The sequence below is a fragment of the Pelmatolapia mariae genome, linkage group LG22 (genome assembly GCF_036321145.2).
Source record: "Pelmatolapia mariae isolate MD_Pm_ZW linkage group LG22, Pm_UMD_F_2, whole genome shotgun sequence".
NCBI lineage: Eukaryota > Metazoa > Chordata > Actinopteri > Cichliformes > Cichlidae > Pelmatolapia > Pelmatolapia mariae.
Window position 1 is genome coordinate 5,964,153 of NC_086245.2, and position 19,174 is coordinate 5,983,326.

At 41.3% G+C, this 19,174-nt stretch overlaps 1 protein-coding gene across 1 annotated transcript in view; it reads right to left on the reverse strand.

Annotated features, from left to right (window-relative positions):
• Positions 1-447: 447 nt before the first annotated feature.
• LOC135932732 (class I histocompatibility antigen, F10 alpha chain-like) overlaps positions 448-19,174 on the reverse strand; it is a 30,223-nt gene continuing 11,496 nt past the window's right edge. Inside the window, exons 3-8 of the mRNA XM_065470334.1 lie at positions 7,104-7,382; positions 4,771-5,073; positions 4,161-4,256; positions 1,913-1,930; positions 1,671-1,739; positions 448-1,341 (exon numbers count right to left, since the gene is read on the reverse strand). Of these exons, the coding sequence (XP_065326406.1) occupies positions 1,693-1,739; positions 1,913-1,930; positions 4,161-4,256; positions 4,771-5,073; positions 7,104-7,382 (743 nt within the window). The 3' untranslated portion in view covers positions 448-1,341; positions 1,671-1,692. The remainder of the gene's footprint in view (positions 1,342-1,670; positions 1,740-1,912; positions 1,931-4,160; positions 4,257-4,770; positions 5,074-7,103; positions 7,383-19,174) is intronic.

Consider the following 19,174-nt stretch of genomic DNA (forward strand, 5'->3'; position numbering starts at 1 on the left):
TCCTGGAGTCCCTTAGGCAGGCAGGTCTCCAACCCAAAGAAGCGTATAGTTGGATGGACGGAGGTACAGTATCTGGAGTACCACTTGGGAGGCGGGCAGGGCATCCCAAGACCAAAAACGAGGTGAGTCACTTCTTGGAGTTGGCTGGTCAATACCCCAGGTTTGCTGTATACTGTGCTAGAGACAGCCGCTGCAAAGCTGCACAACCAAAAGAGTGGAGCCAAAAAAAAAAAAAAAAAAAAAACTATAAACATTGAACCATCTTTCAACACTATGTCTGTCGGGTCCTTTATCACAAGGACACTTAATGGACCTGAGCTGTCACTATGACATGTAAGCTTACTGAGCTACTATCACAAGTTAAATTGTAGCGAGTCCATTAATATTTAGGCCGTATTCATGAAACTGTAGCCAAGTGTACATTTTATGACAAAAAGGTCACAGAAATTTGGATTATTTGGAACTTTATTGACAAGCAAAAGTACGAAAAGGAGAGAAAGAGCAATGCCGTTTTACTGATATATATTTGCCTAATTAATTTTTTTAAGTTTACAGACAAATGAGAAAAACCTTGAAAAATCCTTAACTATAAGCAGAAACACACCCACCAATGTGTTAAAAACATAACCCACACAACCCTCCAGAATCTCAACTTGAACTAAACTCTAAAATCAGAAAACTCAAAACATATCTTAAATCAAACAACAGAGAATAAACATAATCTTCATTAATTAAGAAATAAATCAGACATAAAGTTAAATCTTTGAAGGTCTCCTGGAATTCAACACAAGATTGTCTTTTAAATCAAATTTTACGAACTACACAAGTAAACATGTACAAAATTTAGAAATATATTATGATTCGTTTATCACTGAGAGTGAGGGAATCTCAGCATTCATGAGTGATGCAACAATTTACAAGAAAACCCCAGAAACACTAAACTATTGGATTTTTGAGTTAAGATGAACACACAAAGGGTTAATTATGATTGTACTACAACTGCTGTGATGATTCCATTGTTTCATATTGTTTTTATTGTGTTTTACGTTTATCCAGGTGGTCATATCTTTGTTAGAACTTTTTTTTTTTTAAAGTGACTTTTTTAAAACTGAAAACAACAAAATCAGTATAATTTAATGTCACCATTATGATGTTTATGTTAAACATTTGCCAACTCATTTTCAAACTTCTTGATTAACCAGCATCTGCAACTATATTTTAGATTTTAGATCTTTTTAAGAGATTTTATGATGTGAACAATCAATGAATTCCAGTTTATGGAGAAGAATGAGTTGACATCACGTCTTCTTTCAGGTTCTCTTTATCCATCTATCCATAAGCCTGAAGATATAAAAAGAAACACAATAAATGTTAGGATTGTTCAGATTCACAAATAACCCATTTACAGTTTCATTAAGATCAAAAATACTGATTCAATCGAGTATTTACTTCATATGTTTCTAAATGGAATTAACTCATTTGTTTTAATTTAGTTAAATAATTGCATGAAACTGTTTTTGAAAGCATCTTTCTCTTATATGATTTAAAGTTATACTAAAGCACTTTTTTTTGGTTCTTTTTAAAAAATGAGTTTTTATTACAGCCACAGTATTTTACATAAGCTTTAAAAAGAAAGATAAAACATGAGACACAAATATGAAGTAACTCACTGTGTGCAGAGCTGTTTGTGGTTTAGGCTTGAGGAAGCATTTGCTCCTTGACTTCACGGTTCTCTACAGCTGTAGGTCAGAAACACAATGTTAGTCCACATCCTGCTCTCATCTGTCACTTTTACAACAATCGAACACAACAGGAAACAGCCCTGAAAGACTGTTTAGATTAAAGTACAGAAACCCTTTTTAATTGAGTGTGGATAAGAGATCCAAAAGAAAAGTGACAAAGTTTAACTTACGAGATGGGGGACGTTTGTCTGAAATAAAAAGGAAAAAATACATCATTTTAGTAATTCATCATAAATTTTATATTTTTTTCATGTATTATGCAACGCATGAAACATAATTTCATATTTTCATTTTGCAATCTGAACAAAAGCATTAACTTAATTTGTAAAATTAAAAACAGACAGTGGGCTTACTCACTAATGTGTTTATAGACATATATTCTGACTTTGAACACAAAATGTGCTCATATAAAATTATAGTCAGAATAGTGAAACATTTGTACTTACTAATTTAATTTTGACAGCTGTACGTATATATTATTGAATCAGAATCATTCTAAACTCATAGGCAGTTTTTATAAGGAGCTTACTGACAAAACCCATTTGTGTTTGTTTGGCAGAGTTGATGTTTAAGAAAAGAGAAACAATGTTTGGGTTTCAATAACTGAGTTGGTGGTTATTTTGTTCCCTGACACCCAAACTGTAGCTCAGGTGTAAAATAAACAAACCATATCAAAACAAAGAAAGATGATGCAGAAAAAAGTAAATAACAGACAAGAAGAAAAAGTGAAGTAACTGGACAAAAGTGGTATATTGCAGAGAAATGCAGGGTTAAGTTATGAAATACGCAACATACATGTAAGTATTATCTCCATATTTGACGAAGTATGATTAATGAATACCACTTTTAATATATTGAGTATTTAAAAGTGCTAGCACCCTGCTGGCAGAGAAAGTGTTAAAATACTTAAATATTAACCTGAAGACTCAGCTTACACTGCTTTTGGTTGTTACCTGTTTAATCCTGTGTGCATTGTTTGTTTTCTTTTGAAAACTGTTAATAATGACTTCAATTAAGTTATATTACTCTTACTATCATTATTATTTTTTATTGTTTGCATTATACGACTGGAGAACTGGGCAGGTCTTTCAGGGACTGTACTAAACTGGTTCAAAACATACTTAGAAAACAGGAAATACTTTGTATCAATAGGTAACTTCACATCTGAGCAGACAAGTATCACATGTGGAGTTCCCCAAGGTTCCATCTTGGGACCCCTTCTGTTTAACATTTACATGCTCCCACTGGCACAGATTATAAAGAACAACAAAATAAACTATCATAGCTATGCAGATGACACACAAATATATATCACAATGTCACCAGGAGACCGAGGCCCTGTACAGGCTCTTGGTAAATGCATTGAGGAAATTAATGACTGGTTGTGCCACAATTTTCTCCAGCTAAACAAAAACAAAACTGAAGTAATAGTCTTTGGTGCCAAAGAAAAACGATTACAGGTCACCAGAGAACTTCAATCTATACACCTAAAAACCACCAACCAGGCGAGAAATTTGGGTGTAGTGATGGATGCAGACCTAAACTTAGAAAAACACATTAAGACAATAACAAAATCGGCTTACTATCACCTCAAGAATATTTCAAGGATAAAAGATCTGATGTCTCAACAGGACCTGGAAAAACTAGTCCATGCATTCATCTTTAGCAGGCTTGATTACTGTAACAGCATCTTTACAGGTCTACCTAAAAAATCAGTCAGACAACTACAGCTCATTCAGAACTCTGCTGCTCGAGTCCTCACTAAGACCAAAAAAGTGGACCACATCAGTCCAGCTCTGAGGTCTTTACACTGGCTGCCTGTCCGTCAGAGGATAGACTTTAAAGTTCTGATGCTGGTTTATAAAGCTCTGAATGGTTTAGGACCAAAATACATCAGTGACCTCCTGACCCAGTATGAACCTTCCAGATCCCTCAGGTCATCTGGATCCGGTTTTTTATCAGTTCCCAGAGTCAGAACCAGACACGGAGAAGCTGCATTCAGCTTTTATGCTCCATATATCTGGAACAAACTCCCAGAAAGCCTCAGATCAGCTGAAACACTCAGTTTATTTAAATCCAGGTTGAAGACTCACCTGTTCTCAGCTGCTTTTGAATAAAGCACCAAATCCACACTTTTAAGCTTAAATTTCAAAACTTACATTTTAACTACTGACTTTATCTACTGTTTTGATTTTATCTACTGTTCTGATTTTATCTACTGTTTTGATTTTTGATTTTAAATACTGTTTTGTTTGTTTGTTTGTTTGTTTGTCTTAATCAATTTTAAATCATGCTTTTTATTTGTTTTTGTTTTTAATGTCTCTGTAAAGCACTTTGAATCACCTTGTTGTTGAATTGTGCTATATAAATAAACTTGCCTTGCCTATACAAGAGAAATCCAGGAAGTTTGTTTCTCACCTGTCTTCTTTTTGTAAATAATGAATCCGATCACAGTGATGGCAGCAAGAACAACCACAGCAACAACAATAGGGATGATCATGGAGAAGGAACTTTCTGTAGATGAAAGAACCGACAAAAGGTGAGAACAAAAACTTTCCAACCACATATTAATCATGTACAACAGCTTCTTTTATGGTCACTACATATTTGTCCAACTAATTTTTGTTTTCATTCCAACAATAAAAGTTCTGACATTAAATTTAATTTTAGAATATTGCCAATAGATTTGAATCTGGCAGTTTTTTAACATATACAAGGTTTCACCCCATGTACTATATAATCTTCTAAAACTGTCCTTTCGTCAGGTAAAATACAGAGATTTTAATTGCTAATCAGTTGCCACAAATGAACAAGTTTGAAATTCGTCAATGTTCAGCAAGGAAAAAATGTGGTGGAAAACCACATTTTGATCTAAACTGATTTAGGCCTTAAAATTATTCTGACAGAAGCTGACAGAAAGAAAACCCAAGCAAACAGATTTTCCCATCCAACATGAGCTACAGGGCTATTGCAGTAATTTAAGTGTGTGTTTCCCATGTTTATCATCTCATTCTGAATCCAGACTTACCTTCATTAGTCTTGATATCTGCTTTGTTCAGTTTGGTGACGATGTCCTTGTTCACACCAGAGAGCTGAAACACACATCTGTATCTGTGCCAGTCTTCAGGTTTGACTGATGAGACATCCAGGTCAACACTCATCTGGAAGGTCCCGTCATTGTTGGTGAGAATCTCTCCTTTGTGCACACCCTCATGAAACTCCTCTCCATCTTTTTTCCAGACCATCTCGGCTCTGTTAGGATAGAAACCTGTAGCGTGGCAGGTGACTGGAGAGGAGGAAGACTTCTGGAGGAGAGACACTGAGGGGACATCTGTGGAGTAAAGACAAACAGTTCAATCTTTCTGCATTATTACTTTTTGTATTTGAGCTGGAGAGATGCACAGTGCAGAAGAGAGGTGAAGAAAAGAGTGGAGAAAAGGTGGAGAGGATGGAGACGAGCAAAAGTGTAAAGGAAGGTTTACAAGATGGCAGTGAGCAATGTTCCCTCTAATTTTTCATGTGTCTGAGCGAACACACAAACTCCCTGAGCGATCCCTTGGACCACTGTGAGCGACATCAGACGTGTGCACTGTGGTCACGCCAGCATCGAATCCATCCAAGTTACATGTTTATTAAAATAATCAAATTACAGCATTTACATTTCTGCTAGACTACTTTTAATTAACTGCTTTAGCCCACTTATAATGAAAATTAAAAAAAAAATCTTGTTCATGGCCTGTGTAGTATGTTAACACTATTGGAAGGAAAAATAACTTGAACTCCAATTTTGAAAACACAACTTTCTTTCTTTCTTTTTTTTCATAAAGCTCTGACTTGTATTATGAGTCTGTGGTCTGGGAGAGAGTCCTGTAACTCTCTGTCTGCAAAATATAGTATATAATGACCCAATGTTGGGCAATTAATTATATAGTTACTTCTTCAAAAAAGTAACTGAGTTATGCAAACAAAGTTTTTTGCAGCTGTTTACCTAAAAATGCAGCCAAGGCGTTTTTTTAAATAAACATTTCAAACTATTTACAGAACAATCAGCTGTTCTGCATCAAATTTGATGCCACACAAATTATTTGTGCCACTCCAAAAAATAATTTCTGTCCACTATGAGATAAAGGAGAACAACAGCCTGATACCTGCAGGCCTGACAACAGGAGATGTATCACTGCTGTAACACCTGTAACATTCAGCAGTCGCCTCATTGTTCTGACACACACAACAAAACTATTGACTACACTACACACTACAACACAAGATTTGCGCTAAACGTCTCAAATCTCTCACATCTCTAAACACCACCGTCACTCCTAAAACTCCCCCCCGTTTCTTAACAACTTGCCATATCATTTTTTGATTGGTGCACATGGTACTTTTTTCGACCAATAGGAAAGGGTGGGGGGTGTTTTTGGTTTTTGCTCACAGGCTCTCGAGCGTTTTCCTTATAAAACGCCGTTTTTACCGTTTCTTCCCGCAGTAAATATAAACAACGATAGTATTCAGGAAGAAAACCAAACATTACATATATTTTTATCATAACTCTGGTTTTACGTGGCCTATCAACACAATTTAAAAACTGGTATAAAGTCCACACTTTTTCCGTCAGTTGTTCTGTCTGTCCTGCTCACATCTCCAATGGTTGTACACGTTGTCATTAACGTGGCTTCACTCCACATCAGCCACGCCGCTTTGCTAGCTAAAACACCGGTGTCGGCACATAAGGACGCTGTCATAGCCTGTCAACCACGTTGATTAGCTGCGTATATACGAATGTGAATCGCATCATTGGCTGGACTATGGGATAAGGTGGCATCGTTCTCCCACACGGGAGCAGCCAGTCACTTACTGACTAACACTGCAAAACAGAATTGTTAAAGTATTAATTTTCATTTCAATTCAGGTTAGATTTTTTTTTTGTGCGCAACACAGATTTTCTGTGCGCAGAGACCGTGCCGGCAGTGCGCAATTGCGCACGTGCGCAGCTTAGAGGGAACATTGGCAGTGAGACCTGCTATGATTTATGGTTTGGAGATGGTGGCACGGAGAAAAATACAGGAGGCAGAACTGATGATATTAAAATTTTCATAAGAAGTGAGAAGGATTAGAAATGAGTTTATCAAAGCTAAAACTGTGGAAGATGATCTGCTGTGGCGACCAGGAGCAACTTTAAAAGAAGATTATTATTATTATTAAAAGCATACTGATTTCTTTTTGATATGATGTACTTTATAAAATTAATTAAAAAATTTTTTTTATCAAAATGCCATGCAAAGTGTAATTATATTAATTGTAATAATAAACTGACACATATGACTTTTTGTTATCGCTCTAATTCTGGTCATGTGATTTTACCTGTTTTCATCAGAGAGCTCCTCCCATAGTTCACATACTTCTTCAGCCACTCAGGACAAAGCTTGGTGAAGTAGTTCTTGTCCTGTGTGATTTTAGCTCTGTTACTGTCCCACTTGTTTTTGGTGATGACAGCCTGTTGTACAGGAGCAACCCACGTCTCTGTCTTCATGTTAGAGATTAAGAAGTCCTCTCCATCATAGCCAAACTGATCATATCCAGTCACTTCACCTGTGTCATCATCCCATTCACAGCCGTACATCTGCTGGACAATGTGAGCACCTGACAGAAAAACAGAGACAAAGACTGCAGTGAACCAGAGAGAGACTGCACTAAAGACTGACACTGACACAGAGACGTGATCAACATATAGAGGATCTACATTTATGGCTGCTTTTGTCTCAGTGGAAGATTTTTAAAACCAATCATCATTAACAATGTAGATTTTAGAAAAAGACACTGGGAAAAAACAGAATTCATTTTCTCCTGTTAGCACATCTACGTCCTGCCTGCAGAGATATCACTGCACAGTTTATCTCTGCTGTTGTAGGTGGAGCAACTTCCTGTGAGAAACTAAACACCAGACTGTCCTGAGGTTTTTCTAGAGGTGTCTCTGTTTAATATGATCATGTGATGTTAATCTAATCTGGAGTTCTACTTACAGTATTTCAGGCTCCAGGAAATGCTTCATGTCACCATTGATCACTATGCAAGGAATACCTTTTGAAAAATCAGTTAATTTCTTGTGCTGTGACCTGACAGAAAGGTGAAAAAGGTTCCTCTAAGACTTTAAAACCACGTTGTCATTTTTATTACATTTACTAAGAGCAGAGGACTGAAACAATAATTCAGACTTTGAATTTGACTCCATGCTGGGACACTTTGGTGTTTTTCAGCGCTGTGACCAGATCAAGTTTTTCCTCTAAAAACATTAAAACATTCACACTGATGATATTATTGGATGTGTAGCACAGAGATCTGTGAGTGCCGCTGATGCTGTGGTGAGAGCAGACAGTCTACAGGTGAGGAAGATATGAGGCCTTTTTTTATAACGTCGCTGCTCTCAAAGCCACGAGAAACGCCTCAGTGCATCATCAGATATTTTCTTTATGTCAACATGTAGAGTTACGAGCCACACAGGCCAAAATCTGCCACTTTTCCAACCCCTCTGGTAAAGAAATGATGTAAAAATCGCTGTTCAATAAATCAGGACGCCCTAATAATGAACGAAAACCACACCAGGACTCCTCCTTATGAGCGGTGAAAAAAACGACGGATGTTTTCGGTCACTGAACGCCGCTTTGTACGTCACGCGGCTGCGCAACATTTCAGCGCGTAGGAAAAACAGCGTTTCAGACCCGAACAAACGCAGAACGGTCTTTGTGGAACAAACAGTCCAAAAAAAGTTGATGCTGTTCATCTGGACGTCGCGATTTCAGCGGGAGAAACGTTTCATCGCTCATCTAAATGACGTCTTCAGCCTCAGCTGACTGCAGGTTTCCCCAACGTTGAAACAGGACATCTGCATAATGACTGACGCTAACACCACCGACTAACACGGGCCGTGAGGTCAGTGTCTGATTATAAACACGCAAACTGTCACGATCATTGATCAGCGGCCCTGAGTAACATGTGCAGAGAGTTGAGGAACGGCCTCACAGCCCGTTGTTAGTCAGTGCTGCTGGTGATCAAATAGGCAAATGTAAGCGATCACTTTACCGGACTGAGGGATGAGTTGGTGTCTGCGCTCCTTCTTCTTTGATTGGAGTTTAACTACAGTGGATGAGAAACACGAGGAGGCCCCGCATAGTTTAAGAAAACGCCTCACAGCTGTCACTGAGCGCCGGGTAAAGCAGCTCAGTGACCGAGCGAGAGCGCTGTTTTTTCCGCGGCTCTTAAACGTCGCGCACACCCGTGACGTCCAATGCAGCGTTCACTGACCCCTCAAAAATGTCGTTTTTTTTGCTGCTCATATGAAGGCTTTCAAACACCACCCGTCGGCGCTAAATGTGGTGTCCTGGCGGGGTTTTCGCCAACCTTTACAGCGTCCTGATTTATTAAATGGCGATTTTTACATCATTTCTTAACCAGACGAATTGGAAAAGTGTTGAATGTTGGCCTGGACGATACCACAGGGCCTGCTGTGATCATGTAATTATGTCTGTACTGTGGATGATTTAGGAGATGAGCCTCAGTGTTTTTAATTCAGCTCGTCTCATTTATTTTGTACGACTGAAAGTTGATTAAAGTTTTTTTACTTGAGGATTTAGTCGCTGTGAGTTTTTTGGGTCAAAGTGAGGAAACATGTCGAGTTAAAGAGGACGTGAAACAGCACATTTTACAGCTTTGACACAAAATTAAGAGCGTTGTGATTTATTCTGAGAGAAACGTTGGATTCAAAGTGATTCTTGTTTATAGTCATTTTCCTGCTCGCTGATTTGTGGTCGTTACAGCACTCATTACGTCACCAGGTCGGCTGGTTGGGCAGCGCTCCCAGGAGAGGCGAGCTCATCAAAAACTACAAAATGGCGGAAGAGGTGAGCTCATCAAAAACTACAAAATGGCGGAAGAGGTGAGCTCATCAAACACTATAAAATGGCGGAAGAGGTGAGCTCATCAAACACTATAAAATGGCGGATGAGGTGAGCTCATCAAAAACTACAAAATGGCGGAAGAGGTGAGCTCATCAAACACTATAAAATGGCGGAAGAGGTGAGCTCATCAAAAACTATAAAATGGCGGATGAGGTGAGCTCATCAAAAACTATAAAATGGCGGATGAGGTGAGCTCATCAAAAACTACAAAATGGCGGAAGAGGTGAGCTGATCAAACACTATAAAATGGCGGAAGAGGTGAGCTCATCAAAAACTATAAAATGGCGGATGAGGTGAGCTCATCAAAAACTATAAAATGGTGGATGAGGTGAGCTCATCAAAAACTACAAAATGGTGGATGAGGTGAGCTCATCAAAAACTATAAAATGGCGGATGAGGTGAGCTCATCAAAAACTATAAAATGGTGGATGAGGTGAGCTCATCAAAAACTATAAAATGGTGGATGAGGTGAGCTCATCAAAAACTACAAAATGGCGGAAGAGGTGAGCTGATCAAACACTATAAAATGGCGGAAGAGGTGAGCTGATCAAAAACTACAAAATGGCGGAAGAGGTGAGCTCATCAAACACTATAAAATGGTGGAAGAGGTGAGCTCATCAAACACTATAAAATGGTGGAAGATGAAGCCAGCAGCTGTTTTGATGCTCCGCCCACACACCTTACAGCTCACGCTTTGGAGCCAGTGAGGAGGAGAGAGAGTGACCACAGGAAACAGCTCAGAGGATCAACAGGTGGAGCGAACAGGTGAGGAGAGGGCGAGCGACACCACCTGACGCATGCGTGAACGCTGCAGGGAGACGGCGAGCGAGTCGAGCTGCTGTCAGGAAGCTGCTACTGACGGTCTGATTCTGAACGTCACAAAGTCGCCTCTAACCAGTCGCCTCTAACCAGTCGTCTCCTTTACTTTCTGAAGTCTGAAGGTTAGAAAACGAGCAGCTGCCACCACCATGACTCAGAGGTTCACTACACCGACTAAACCTGACAAAGATCATTTATTGATCAACAGTCAGCGTCCAGTTTGTTTCTGCTCTGATTGTAGCTGCAGAACAAAGATGATGCTGGACTCAGTTATTGATGAAACACAATCAGGCTTCAGGCAGAAAGACACAAAAATCAACGTCAGACTAGATAATCTGGATTATCCAGAGATGATGAACAGTAATGATTCCTCCTGTTTTCAGACGTCTACAAAGCCTCTGATACAGCAGAGCGTCATTTCATCTTTCAATCTTTAAACTCATTTAGTTTCAGTAATTATTTCTCTGCTTCAGTCAAAACTCTTCACACAAACAGTAACAGCTGTAATAAACTGATGGTGCTACATCCACAGATTTAACCTGCATGGAGGAAGAAGACGAGGCTGCTCCGCCTCTCTGCACCTCCTCCTGTTAGCGGCTCAGCTTTTATCAGACGTGTAAAATCAGGTGATGTAAAAGGATCTCCGTCACTGGCAGAGAGTTAATCACAGCGAGCTGACGACACCGCTCTGATTCAGACAAATGAAGATGGAGTCTGAGCTGCTGCAGTGAACAGTTTCTCCAAAGCTTCCAGATTTTACCTGAATATTAATAAACGTGAACTCATCACAGATGCTCCAAATCTGACCTTTGTAACATCTCCATTAAAAACAGCTTCATGTTTAAGAATATGAATCACTGAGGATCAAAAGAATGAATCAAAGTTTGATCCTATAGAAAGAGTTAAAACAGATTCGTCTCTCTCACTGAGAGGAAGAGTTTGGACTACAGCAGGAGTCTCTGGTGTCCCTGAGGCAGCGTTGGCTCGACGCCTCCATAATAAACAAAGACACTGACAGGCTGCTCTTCAGCTTCATGAGGACAAACAGAAGACGTCACATTAGAAAAACAGTTCTTATGAACTCGATGTAAACGGTGGGCTGAACGTTTCAGATTTCCACACTTTAAACAGCACATTTAAGATAAACTGGCTCAAACAGCTGATCAGAAGCCCCGCCTCCATCCTGAGCGCCGCACCTGTTCATTTCCTCTCTGAGTCGCTGCATCGAGTTTTTCTCGTGTGTAACTTTGGATAAAATCCCGTGAACACGTCGGCCTCTCATCGCCAGGCTTCCTCGTCACAGACTCTCATCTACAAACACAGTTTGAGCCTCACACTTATTTTATATGGAACAACAAGGATATTTGTCCAAGAGGAAATCTGTTTGTCTGAATATTGGTTTGATAATATGATGATGTTGGTAAATCAGCTGCTCCACACAGACGCTGAGCTGCTCTCTGTGAAGAACTCCAGTTAAACATCATCTGTGGCTCCAGGAGATGATGTCACAGCGTTTGGTGCTTTTAAATATCAGCAACAGTTCAGACTCAACATCTGTCCTGTTGTCTCCATCACACACTCCCACTGGGAAAACTGGTTTGTTCTGGTGGCTCTAAAAATAATAACAAATCTATTGGATCTTTATTCCAGAGAAACACGAGCACGTCACCAGATGCAGTTTGTGTTTGGAGCCGTTTGGTGGATGAAACCTGCGGCGACCTGATGAGCATCTGATTACCAACAAAGTTCAAGAAGTTTCTTTAAACTCGTTGATAGAATTGATGTGAAAACGGCTCAAAGCTGGATTGAAAGCAGACGCTGATGTGAGCTGGAGTTTCTGGAAGAGTCGCCCAGAATCTGTCGCACGTTTTGGTTTTTGCACTTTTGTTCAGAACTTTTGGTCGAATCTGTGAAGCTTCTGTTGCAGAAAATCTTCTAAAGGTTTTGTTTTATTTTGGAAAGATGTTTTATTTGCTCTTCAAACTGAGCGAGAACAAACTAACAGCACCAGCAGAGATATAATGGACCTGGTTGTTTTATGGGCAAAGTTTCACGTCCATCACAGCCAGTATACTGGGATCACAGCGAGCATACTGGGATCGCAGCCAGTACTGGCTGCGATCCCAGTATGCTCGCTGTGATCCCAGTATACTGGCTGCAGCGAGCACACTGGGAGACGTCCCTCCTTTCTTTGTGCTCATGAATTCAGGCCGAACGTTCGATCAGTTAAAGACTCGAAGGATCCTGAAGCTGTTCAAACTCTGCTGTTTGTGACAAACAAACATGTTCAACAGAATCTGTTTGATTTTTTCTTTCTCAGCGTTTCTTCATTTAAATAAATGTTTTTAGACGTTTAATAACTGACATCAAACATGTTTGTTTCCCTGTTTGTGTTTATTCATTTTCAAAAATATATTTTGTTTTGCACTAAAAACAAGAAGCTGCTGTGGATCAGCTGCTCGGGGTCTTCCTGTGTGACCGCCTGTTATCAGCTGCTTCGCTGTGAGAGGGGCGTGTCGGAGGAGCGACCAATCAGCAGCTGGCGCTCTGACGTCTGCTGACGACAGCTTAACGTCAGCGTCTGAAAGCGGACAGAGCGGCGTTTGAAACGTGAATCAAAGCGAGATTTAAGACAAGCCGCTGATTTTAAGCTGAGCTCCACGTCCACGGCTGCTCCACTGATGACCGTTTAAACCGCGCCTGCTGCTGATTGGCTGATAAGATATGAGGTCACAGCGCGCCAGGGATATATTCAGAGTCAGAAAGCAGACTTTGTTTCACTGACGTCGTCTTCGGCTCGTTGGTGACGTGAGTTTAGACTCGTGTTACGTCACAGCTGATGACGAGCGCGTCTGTGCTCGCTCTGCTCAGGCGAGGCTTAAAAATAACAGAAGAAAAGATGGATGTGAGGATTCCCGCTCGCGCGAAGCTAAGAAACGCAGCTGTGGTCGTGGCGTGACGCGCGTGCAGTGACCTGTTACCTGGTAAACTGGGTGGGCGTGTTTGGGGAAAAGAAAACAAATTTATGTTAAGGGTTATTTTTTTATAATAGTCTTAAAAATGCCACCTAAATAATCTGAATACTTTCAACCAGTTTATGGGAAAATCGAAGCATTTTAAGACCTTCATTTCATTGATGGTAATTTCAGCCTGCAGGAACTGTTATAGTTAATTTGTCTGATAATAAAAACTTAATCAAATGTGGGACTAAAAAACATTCAACATATATTGAAACTGAGATTTACGTTCATTTTAAAATGAGACAAAATGAGTGAAATGAAGAGAAATGTGATTTTCCTGTCAGATTGTTGGTTTGTGTTTCCTACTGTTGGTCTTTGTGCTTCTTGCCATGACTGTTTTATTGTTATGAGTCATTAGATATTTATAATATGTATTTAATTTGCTGAAATCCGGGTTTAGACTGAAACAATAATTTGCGCCATGATTTTGACTCTGGGACACTTTGGTGTTTTTCAGCATTGTGACCAGATCAAGTTTTTCCTCTAAAAACATTCAAACATTCACACTGATGATATTATTGGATGTGCAGCACAGAGATCTGTGAGTGCCGCTGATGTTGTGGTGAGAGCAGACAGTCTACAGGTGAGGATGATATGAGGCCTTTTTTTATAACGCCGCTGCTCTCAAAGCCACGAGAAACGCCTCAGTGCATCATCAGATATTTTCTTTATGTCAACATGTAGAGTTACGAGCCACACAGGCCAAAATTTGCCACTTTTCCAACCCCTCTGGTAAAGAAATGATGTAAAAATCGCTGTTTAATAAATCAGGACGCCCTAATAATCAACGAAAACCACACCAGGACTCCTCCTTATGAGCGGTGAAAAAAACGACGGATTTTTTCGGTCATTGAACGCCCCTTTGTACGTCACGCGGCTGCGCAACATTTCAGCGCGGAGAAAAACAGCGTTTCAGACCCGAACAAACGCAGAACGGTCTTTGTGGAACAAACAGTCCAAAAAAAGTTGATGCTGTTCATCTGGACGTCGCGATTTCAGCGGGAGAAACGTTTCATCGCTCATCTAAATGACGTCTTCAGCCTCAGCTGACTGCAGGTTTCCCCAACGTTGAAACAGGACATCTGCATAATGACTGACGCTAACACCACCGACTAACACGGGCCGTGAGGTCAGTGTCTGATTATAAACACGCAAACTGTCACGATCATTGATCAGCGGCCCTGAGTAACATGTGCAGAGAGGAAAGGCCTCACAGCCCGTTGTTAGTCAGTGCTGCTGGTGTCAAATAGGCAAATGTAAGCGATCACTTTACCGGACTGAGGGATGAGTTGGTGTCTGCGCTCCTTCTTCTTTGATTGGAGTTTAACTACAGTGGATGAGAAACACGAGGAGGCCCCGCATAGTTTAAGAAAACGCCTCACAGCTGTCACTGAGCGCCGGGTAAAGCAGCTCAGTGACCGAGCAAGAGCGCTGTTTTTTCCGCAGCTCTTAAATGCTGCGCACACCCGTGATGTCTAATGCAGCATTCAATGACCCCGCCAAAAATGTCGGTTTACGGTTTCCTGGCGGGGTTTTCGCCAACCTTTACTGCGTCCTGATTCATTAAATGGCGATTTTTACATCATTTCTTAACCAGACGAATTGGAAAAGTGTTGAATGTTGGCCTGGACGATACCACAGGGCTGTGATCATGTAATTATGTCTGTACTGTGGATGATTTTGGAGATGAGCGTCAGTATTTTTAATTCAGTTCGTCTCATTTATTTTGTACGACTGAAAGTTGATTAAAGTTTTTTACTTGAGGATTTAGTCGCTGTGAGTTTTTTGGGTCAAAGTGAGGAAACATGTCGAGTTAAAGAGGACGTGAAACAGCACATTTTACAGCTTTGACACAAAATTAAGAGCGTTGTGATTTATTCTGAGAGAAGCGTTGGATTCAAAGTGATTCTTGTTTATAGTCATTTTCCTGCTCGCTGATTGGTGGTCGTTACAGCGCTCATTACGTCACCAGGTCAGCTGGTTGGGCAGCGCTCCCAGGAGAGGCGAGCTCATCAAACACTCTAAAATGGCGGAAGAGGTGAGCTCATCAAACACTATAAAATGGCGGAAGAGGTGAGCTCATTAAAAACTACAAAATGGCGGAAGAGGTGAGCTCATCAAAAACTACAAAATGGCGGAAGAGGTGAGCTCATTAAAAACTACAAAATGGCGGAAGAGGTGAGCTCATTAAAAACTACAAAATGGCGGAAGAGGTGAGCTCATTAAAAACTACAAAATGGCGGAAGAGGTGAGCTCATCAAAAACTACAAAATGGCGGAAGAGGTGAGCTCATCAAACACTATAAAATGGCGGAAGTTGAAGCCGACAGCTGTTTTGATGCCCCGCCCACACACCTTACAGCTCACGCTTTGGAGCCAGTGAGGAGGAGAGAGAGTGACCACAGGAAAAAGCTCAGAGGATCAACAGGTGGAGCGAGCAGGTGAGGAGAGGGCGAGCGACACCACCTGACGCATGCGTGAACGCTGCAGGGAGACGGCGAGCGAGTCGAGCTGCTGTCAGGAAGCTGCTGTGGATCCAGCAGGTGCTGACGGTCTGACATCTAAACGTCACAAAGTCGTCTCTAACCAGTCGTCTCCTTTTCTTTCTGAAGTCTGAAGGTTAGAAAACGAGCAGCTGCCACCACCATGACTCAGAGGTTCACTACACCGACTAAACCTGACAAAGATCATTTATTGATCAACAGTCAGCGTCCAGTTTGTTTCTGCTCTGATTGTAGCTGCAGAACAAAGATGATGCTGGACTCAGTTATTGATGAAACACAATCAGGCTTCAGGCAGAAAGACACAAAAATCAACGTCAGACTAGATAATCTGGATTATCCAGAGATGATGAACAGTAATGATTCCTCCTGTTTTCAGACGTCTACAAAGCCTCTGATACAGCAGAGCGTCATTTCATCTTTCAATCTTTAAACTCATTTAGTTTCAGTAATTATTTCTCTGCTTCAGTCAAAACTCTTCACACAAACAGTAACAGCTGTAATAAACTGATGGTGCTACATCCACAGATTTAACCTGCATGGAGGAAGAAGACGAGGCTGCTCCGCCTCTCTGCACCTCCTCCTGTTAGCGGCTCAGCTTTTATCAGACGTGTAAAATCAGGTGATGTAAAAGGATCTCCGTCACTGGCAGAGAGTTAATCACAGCGAGCTGACGACACCGCTCTGATTCAGACAAATGAAGATGGAGTCTGAGCTGCTGCAGTGAACAGTTTCTCCAAAGCTTCCAGATTTTACCTGAATATTAATAAACGTGAACTCATCACAGATGCTCCAAATCTGACCTTTGTAACATCTCCATTAAAAACAGCTTCATGTTTAAGAATATGAATCACTGAGGATCAAAAGAATGAATCAAAGTTTGATCCTATAGAAAGAGTTAAAACAGATTCGTCTCTCTCACTGAGAGGAAGAGTTTGGACTACAGCAGGAGTCTCTGGTGTCCCTGAGGCAGCGTTGGCTCGACGCCTCCATAATAAACAAAGACACTGACAGGCTGCTCTTCAGCTTCATGAGGACAAACAGAAGACGTCACATTAGAAAAACAGTTCTTATGAACTCGATGTAAACGGTGGGCTGAACGTTTCAGATTTCCACACTTTAAACAGCACATTTAAGATAAACTGGCTCAAACAGCTGATCAGAAGCCCCGCCTCCATCCTGAGCGCTGCACCTGTTCATTTCCTCTCTGAGTCGCTGCATCGAGTTTTTCTCGTGTGTAACTTTGGATAAAATCCCGTGAACACGTCGGCCTCTCATCGCCAGGCTTCCTCGTCACAGACTCTCATCTACAAACACAGTTTGAGCCTCACACTTATTTTATATGGAACAACAAGGATATTTGTCCAAGAGGAAATCTGTTTGTCTGAATATTGGTTTGATAATATGATGATGTTGGTAAATCAGCTGCTCCACACAGACGCTGAGCTGCTCTCTGTGAAGAACTCCAGTTAAACATCATCTGTGGCTCCAGGAGATGATGTCACAGCGTTTGGTGCTTTTAAATATCAGCAACAGTTCAGACTCAACATCTGTCCTGTTGTCTCCATCACACACTCCCACTGGGAAAACTGGTTTGTTCTGGTGGCTCTAAAAATAATAACAAATCTATTGGATCTTTATTCCAGAGAAACACGAGCACGTCACCAGATGCAGTTTGTGTTTGGAGCCGTTTGGTGGATGAAACCTGCGGCGACCTGATGAGCATCTGATTACCAACAAAGTTCAAGAAGTTTCTTTAAACTCGTTGATAGAATTGATGTGAAAACGGCTCAAAGCTGGATTGAAAGCAGACGCTGATGTGAGCTGGAGTTTCTGGAAGAGTCACCAGAATCTGTCGCACGTTTTGGTTTTTGCACTTTTGTTCAGAACTTTTGGTCGAATCTGTGAAGCTTCTGTTGCAGAAAATCTTCTAAAGGTTTTGTTTTATTTTGGAAAGATGTTTTATTTGCTCTTCAAACTGAGCGAGAACAAACTAACAGCACCAGCAGAGATATAATGGACCTGTTTGTTTTATGGGCAAAGTTTCACGTCCATCACAGCCAGTATACTGGGATCACAGCGAGCATACTGGGATCGCAGCCAGTACTGGCTGCGATCCCAGTATGCTCGCTGTGATCCCAGTATACTGGCTGCAGCGAGCACACTGGGAGACGTCCCTCCTTTCTTTGTGCTCATGAATTCAGGCCGAACGTTCGATCAGTTAAAGACTCGAAGGATCCTGAAGCTGTTCAAACTCTGCTGTTTGTGACAAATAAACATGTTCAACAGAATCTGTTTGATTTTTTCTTTCTCAGCGTTTCTTCATTTAAATAAATGTTTTTAGACGTTTAATAACTGACATCAAACATGTTTGTTTCCCTGTTTGTGTTTCTTCATTTTCAAAAATATATTTTGTTTTGCACTAAAAACAAGAAGCTGCTGTGGATCAGCTGCTCGGGGTCTTCCTGTGTGACCGCCTGTTATCAGCTGCTTCGCTGTGAGAGGGGCGTGTCGGAGGAGCGACCAATCAGCAGCGGGCGCTCTGACGTCTGCTGACGACAGCTTAACGTCAGCGTCTGAAAGCGGACAGAGCGACGTTTGAAACGTTGAATCAAAGCGAGATTTAAGACGAGCTGCTGATTTTAAGCTGAGCTCCACGTCCACGGCTGCTGCTCCACTGATGACCGTTCAGACCGCGCCTGCTGCTGATTGGCTGATGAGACGTGAGGTCACAGCCAGGAATATATTCAGAGTCAGAAAGCAGACTTTGTTTCACTGACGTCGTCTTCGGCTCGTTGGTGACGTGAGTTTAGACTCGTGTTACGTCACAGCTGATGACGAGCGCGTCTGTGCTCGCTCTGCTCAGGTGAGCCACACAGACAGGAGTCAGGCTCCTCCCCCTCTTATGTCCCCCGCCTCTCTGTCCCTGTCGCGCATGTCTGTGATCACTTCCTGTCGGGAGCTTCTAGAAATAAACTAAGAGTGTAAGTGGAGCCTTTGACGCCATGTTTGTTCACATCCACGCTCTCTCCTCTTTAACAGGAAGCTCCACAGACTCGACTCCCGGCGGCGCTCCGTCCTCGTGGCCTCGAGCCGCTGTGGTTCTGCTCGTGTTATAATAACAGTAACGATAATAACAAA